General features: G+C 50.4%; 1 protein-coding gene across 1 annotated transcript in view; it reads right to left on the reverse strand.

Moving 5' to 3' along the window:
* Nucleotides 1–3,510, reverse strand: part of MOB3C (MOB kinase activator 3C) — a 13,425-nt gene extending 9,915 nt beyond the window's left edge. Inside the window, exon 1 of the mRNA XM_009076272.1 lies at nt 3,093–3,510. Within this exon, the coding sequence (XP_009074520.1) occupies nt 3,093–3,510 (418 nt within the window). The remainder of the gene's footprint in view (nt 1–3,092) is intronic.
* Between the last annotated feature and the right edge of the window lie 3,591 nt (nt 3,511–7,101).

The raw sequence follows: 7,101 nt of genomic DNA on the forward strand, positions 1-7,101 counted from the left end.
TTTTGGATGGAAAAGAATGCTGAGGTTAGCCTCAGGCAACATTAGCAAGTTTGGGGAACACTTACTGTTTCTAAAAAAAAAAAACAAATTCAGAAAAAAAAGTCTGTTTTGTCTGTGGTCAGGTAGCCTTAGCCAGGGAAGTCTTTGTGCTGGGACAGCTTTATTGCACATGGCAAAGAGGGGCCAGGAGGGAAAGCTGAGAAGCACACAGCTCATCAAACACCCACTGAGATGGTGGTCAGCTGTTCCCATGGACCTCTCCAGCACAAGCAGAAGTGAAACAAATCTTCATTTGAAATCCCATCTCTGCTGCTAATATCCAAGAGCCTCACCACAACTCCAAAGCATGAAATTTATAATTTCCCCTCATCACCTCATCAGACTCCTTTCCCCTCCTTAAAACAGCTCACACCTCCTCTGTGTCCTCTCACTGCCTTATTCCCCTTGTCCTGGGTCTTTTCCCAAAGGCTGGTTCTTTAGGAGAGAGGCTATCTCTGTTTGGTCAACCTGGCTGCTGTCCCTGAGCTCTACATCCCACCCAGCCTCCTCCGTGATCCAGCACGACAGTGAGGAGCAGCCCACCAGGAGCAGGCAGGTGTGACATTTCCCTTCAGCCAAACACCTCCATCTTCTGAAATGCCAGAGCTGCCAAGCAATTACCCAGATGCATAAGGCAGGCCAGTGAAAGGCAGTTAATTGGGGACACACTGATGACAAAGTGCCACCAGCTCCCTCCTCCCCCTGCCTCCCCCAACAGCCTTTCATGTGTTTTACAGTGCAACCTCAGCCTGAGTTACCTTTCACATATATGAAGCCAGAACCACCAAGACATGCTGGCAAAGGGATTGAAGTCATTCGGGGTCCCCAAAGATCCCCATAACAAAGGGGCTTAGAAGAGGGACCCCAGGAACAACTTCGGAAGAGAAAAAATTTGATTTGCCCCATGATCACATGCAGCTGGTACTCACCAGGATTCACCAGATCTCACCCAGGACCAGCCCCACACTGAAACAGAGAATTGGAAACTAGAGGCACCAGCCATCCCTCCCCACATCACAGTGTGGTACACCTCAGAGGCAGAAGTGCCAGAAACAGGATGAAAACTAGCAGGACCTTGACTGTATGAGGCTTTTGCACCTCAGAGGGAGACGTGGGAGAGCAAAGGGTGCTGCAATGTCCCTCCTGTGGCTATTAAGACTCCCTGTGCTAAGCTCCCTGTAAACCATTACTTCCCAGAGCAGTTTTCAAGCAGCATCACATCCCAAATCCCATCTGAAAGGCACGAAATTGGACCAGGACACTCTCCTTTCTGGATGGAGGAAAAACAGAGTAAACCCACATCTGTGCCTCTGGTTTTAATGGTATGCAGATCTTCTCCTCAGGAACAAGCTGCCTCAGGAAGAGGAAGACCCAGCCCCCTCCCTGTGGCTGCTGTCTTGCCCCTTGGCAGCAGCAAGCCTGAGCCCAGATGCAGCCAGAATTCACGGGGACTTTGTTGTCCCCAGCAGAGCTGGGGCTGCTGGCACAGAGATCCTGCACTGACACTGTCAGCCAGCCACAATTCCAGCCTCCTCCATCCACCAGAATGCGTGGACACCGCTGAGCCCATGTGGGAGGGATGTCTCCATGGCACAGTGAATGCCCCTGGCAAATCCCAGTGACTGACTCACACACACACCCCAAAGGCATCTTATCTGCCTGTCCTCCAGCACAAGGACCTGGCACTGCACTACCCTGCCTGCCCCAGACTACCAGCAAGGGGAAGAAAACAACAAGTGCCTGTAGGTCTTGGCTTCAGTGAGAGAAAAGGAAATCCCTGGGAGGGGAGTTGGCCCACCCTAGCCCCAGGCAAAGCCAGAGCAGCCAGGTCAGATCAGGGGTCTGGGGGTCACCTCATCCCAGGGCCAAAATAATCTGGCACAACTAGGCACTGCCGACCCTCTTGCTTGTAGAGACCCACAATCCCTCGCAGCCTCCTAAGGGCAGAAACTTTCCTGAAAAAGGCACATAACTACATGTACAGCACAGTCAAATGGGGCTACAACAGTGAGTAATACCAGTAATCCCACACAGACAATTTTCTTCAATGTTTCCCAGCATATTAATGAAAATCCTAAGCCTAAACTGCACTGATTCCACACAGCTCTTAGCAGTGCTGCTTGGCAAAACAAAAAAGGTCAAGCAAACTCGCAAAGCCATGCCTTTCCCCCAAAAGCTCCTTAAATCATTTTTTACATTCAAGTAGCTTCATGTTACATCTGAAAAACAACCACTCCAAGGCATGACCTGAGGCTCTGGCTCATGACCCACCAGCCAAGGCATCAGCTCCAAGCCTTGAACTCATCCCCCAAATGACAAAAAAGCAGCTAAGTAGCAGCTAATATCAGCTCTGGCAGCTGCTGAGCATTGCAGGTCAGCAGCACAGGGGTTAGTTTGCAAGCTGTGTTGCCTTTGGCAGCTTCTGCAAGCTCCTAAGGCCAAGCTGTTTGAAGTGGTTTATTGTACACCCTGGGCGTTGGCAGTGGAAAGGCCAGATACCAGGGACAGTCATATCTCTGCTCAAGCAATGCTTCACCTAAATAGCAAGATGTGATGTATAATCAGGGCTAAGATAAATTAGCAGAGATGGAAAGGAGCTGAGGAGTGAAGCAGCAAGGTTAGACAAGGGTTAGACCTTGAGACAATGAGCCTACATGGAAAACCAGAAATAAATGGAGTTGGTTAGCTGAGAGAAGGGCAGGGATGTGATGACCACCTCTAACCACCCCTGCAGCTCAGCTCCTTGAGGAAGGACAAAAAAGCTGATGACCTACTAGCCTTCATTTCTCACAAGCACAGAATACCTGCAAAAGTTCAAGCACAGAAAAGGAGAACATTGTCTTCCACATCCCCTAGGAGCAGGATGAGGAATCTCAAGCTCAATTTGCAGCAAAGGGGTGTGGGACAGACACTGAGGAACACCAGGAACAGGAAAAGCCATGATCATTGGCATCACAGAGTTCAGCAACACCAACCCTGAGGTGCACCAGTGGCTTGGGAACCTGCACCAGTTGCAACCCTACCGTTCCTGCAAAGAACCAGAGCACACTCACCTATCCTGGTGGGGAAGATGTCCTCATTGTTAATGAGCATCTCAATCCAGTCCATCAGCATACACATGTACTGTGGAGCTGACAGCTTGGTCGGCTTCTTGTATTTGCTATCATCTTGCCACCTGTACTCATACTTGAGTCCACCAGACATGATGGGGCAGCTCCTTTCCGTGCAGTACTCTGACATGGTGCCATAGATGAGGTTGATGCGGTTGAAGAAGTCCACTACATGCACGGCAATCCAGTCATTGATGCTTTCACCAGGAGGCAGCTGCACCACTGCTTTCAGGTCCAGCCCAGACTTGAGAGAGGCCTGGGCTTTCTTGTACAGCTCAAAGCGCTGGGTGCCTGGCTCAAACTTCTTTCGGGGACGAAATGTTTTGTCTTTGTTGAAGACTTGCTTGAGACACAGCGCCATGGCGGGCAGGGCCAGCCAGGGTCAGGGAAGAGGCTCAGTGCAACATGAAACCCAGGGCTGGGGTCTTCAGGAGTGGAGGTTTCTGGAGGAGAAAGAGGCATATTTTGGTCACATATGAAGCCAGCTGCAGGGACCAGTTTGCACCAGAATGCTGGCTAGCCCCACTGCTCTGGCAGTACATGGGGACAGAGATTTGGGGTGAGCTTCTGGCCCCTCCACACCCACCAGGTTGACCTGGAGCAGCTGCTGCCACCTCACACGGCAGCTCCCAGCACTGGCGAGGGTGAGTGCCACCACATGTGCCCCACTACATGTGCCCTCTTGATGGCAGACAGAGTCCTTCCTCCCTCCTGAGAACTCCAGAAACTCACCAGACTTCAGCCAACCTCTTACCAATAACTTCTGCAATAAAGTGAGAGCCAAGGTATCAGCAGAGTTCACTAGCTCTGGTAGACCTGACCTGGTGTCCCTTTCCTCTTCTGGCAAAGAGGAAGCATCTCTTTCCCAGGGATTTCTCAGTACAAATAACCCCCAACCCTGCCACGGCGTCTGGCGAGCAAAGCCCCGGAGACTGTGCTGCGACCGCAGCTGGCTGCTGGTTCACACAGCCCCAGCACCGAGATCAACGGGAAAAGGGGGGATTATTTTTGTTGTTCTGCCCTGTGTGTTCGTCCAAAAGAACAAAACCCACATCCGAAGAAGGGAAATGCAGCCCAGCACAGCAGCACAACGTGCCAGGATGCAGCCAGCGCTCCAGGCATGCACACAATGCTCACAGCAGTCCTTGGGGTGCTGGAACTGATGCTTGATGCTCTGGGTGACTTGGACTGGAAGTCATGGCTTGGCAAAGTGCTGAGCTCACCCCTTCCTGCCCAAGATTACCAGCACAGATGAGGTCTGTGGTATTTTCCGTTTCCTCCCTGAAGCTCCAGTGGAAATACCATCTCCCAAGGCTGTCCTGGACAGGCTGAAATCGTGCATTTTGTTACCTGCACTCATCGCCAGCAGTGGTAACATGAGATCAAGGCTCCCTTGTCCTAAATGCTTTACTGAGGCTTTGGGAAGAGAAAGTCCTCTAGCAGCCTCCCCCGACTGGAGGAGATTGAGAAGAAGTTAAGAAAAAGGAAGGAAAAGATTCACAGAAAAGGGAAGTGACTGACCCTAAGTCACAAGCAGGAGAGAGTGGTGCAAACCTTGGATGCACATTCATCACGAGAAAGACAACTGTAGCCAAAAGCTTGCTATATAAGCTCTGTTTTCTAAACTCAGTTCTGAGCCCCGGGCAGATCCCATTTTGCCCAGCAGAGATCAGGTAAACATCTCACAAGTGAAACCCTCTATTCCCCTTAAAGCTCATCCATGGGGGCATCACTGGGAGGTAGCAGGACCTAGTGATCATCCCAAACACCAGCAGGATCTGCCTGGCAGGGATTTCTGCACCACAGCCAGCACACGACTGTGAGGGGAAAACCCTGGCATGGGTGCAAGCCCTGGTGTGGGTGGGAACCCCAGCACAAGTGTTGTTAGTGCATTAACCACAGCCTTTCCTGCAGGTTGGAGCCAGGGCCTTGCTACCACTACATAGCTCACAGCATGGTGGCACCAAACCCTGCCGTGTTCTGTTGTACCCAGGTACAACCAGACCTGAAAACATACACTTTTAGGCATTTTCTGCCCCACAGAGTGGGTCATTTGGTACCAGGGTACCCACAGACCTTCCTCATCTCATGTGTCTGGGTCAGATATTAATGGCTCCATCCCTGTTGTCCTCATTTATTGCCCAAGGGCTATGACTGGGGGATGTTTCTTGGATGCTTTTTCTTCCGCTGCCCCAAGCAACTGGTGCCAGCCATGTCACAGAGCTTGTTCACTTGAAAAAACGAGCAATGTCTCTCTAAAATGCCAACCAATGGAGGGATCTGGCATCATGTCATGACTCCTACCTGTCCTAAGGAAAAGGGTCTGTGGTACAGCAGCCCTGAGGGATCCCAACAGAGGCCAGGGGGTTCTGGGCACAGCAAGGCTGTAAAGAAAAGCCCTTATCCAGGGCTTCCTGGATTCCACATATTCACAGCACATCCTGTTGATAACACCTCTAAAAAAAGCCTCCTGGGGAGTTTGCTAACGTGTAACAGTTTCTAAAATGTGTATGTATGCATACATACATATATATTTATATATAATTACTGCAATGGGGAATCCTAATCTAGTAATGCAGGAAGTGCCAGAATACCCTCAGGATGAGGCACCCAGAAGGCTCCATATGGAGGTAGACATGATGGGGCTGAGCAGTGCCTGGCCCTGCAGCCAAGTTTCCCTGGAATTTCAGCTAGCCAAGTCATGCCAACAGATATTTCTCCATGTCACCATTTCTGTTGGCATTGGCTCCATTTGCTCTGCTCTGGTAGCTATTGCTGTTTGCAGGCTCTTCTGTGCAGAGACTGGGCTGTTCCGGGATGATGAACAGCCACCCTGGCAGATGACATCCCATCAAACGTGTCACTTGCAGGAGCTGACAGCAGTGAAATCAGTTCCCCCTTAGTGCCTCACACTGCAAGACCTCTGCAAATATTGAGTCACTCACTGGGAAATAAACATCTCATCTCCTGAAGCCAGGACTGTAACTCATCCACAACTGCATCCCTGCATCATCCACAGCTGGATCTCTGTGTTACCCTGCAAGCTGCTCTCACTCATCAGGCAGGTGGAATATGCTTTGTAATTCAGCACCATCTGAATAAAACACTAGTTTTAAAAAAAAAGAGCAACAAACCTGCAAAACATCTGCCATGTGTTTTCCTACCATGCATCTGTTAGAGGTTCCTGGGAATGAGGGAGCAAAACGTGTCACTGCCCAAGTGCTGGGAGCAGACCTGTTCCTAAGCCTGAGGGATACCAGCATGGCACTGCAGCATCTCTGCTCCCCAGGAAGCAGTTTTGCTTTGAGGATCGTTGTCAACATCACTACCATATTACCAAGTCATTAAAAGATCTTGTCAATCTTTACTGGATAAAAATATTCTCCAGAAATTACATTTAACACAAAGCTAAAAATACATCCTGGGATTTATGACCCAAACAAGCAGAGAGAGGCACTGGGCCAAAGAACAGATTTTTTCTCTCCCTCACGTCAAAGCCTTCACTGCCCAGAGAGATCAATGTGCAGGGACAGATGGGAGCAGTGGTGGGAGGGAACTGCATGGAGGACAGAGCCAGGATGTGAAATCCCTGCTACAGTCCTTGAAGCTGGGGCACTGAGATGGGATGTACCAGCTCAGAGCAAACAGGCTCTGCCATGTCACCAATGCCTCAGATTCCCCTCAGGAACAGACCAGGCATTCACCGCTGCTTTCTGGGGAGAAAAGCAAAGTCCCTTGGGAATGGACACAGACACATCCCGAGCCTAACTGGTGGAAAAGGGTGAATGCAAGACCAGATTTTCCTGGTGGCCACCTTTATGCATCCCACGCAGACAGTGCTCTTCCATCACTGACCAAGTATATGGGGCAGATCTATAAGTGAAGGAAAATGGGAGATCTTCCAAGGTTTAGCTGTGGTGTGGAGTTCAGCTGAGTCTGATGTTCAGGGATG

Source organism: Acanthisitta chloris, unplaced genomic scaffold (assembly GCF_000695815.1).
Source record: "Acanthisitta chloris isolate BGI_N310 unplaced genomic scaffold, ASM69581v1 scaffold9630, whole genome shotgun sequence".
Classification (NCBI taxonomy): domain Eukaryota; kingdom Metazoa; phylum Chordata; class Aves; order Passeriformes; family Acanthisittidae; genus Acanthisitta; species Acanthisitta chloris.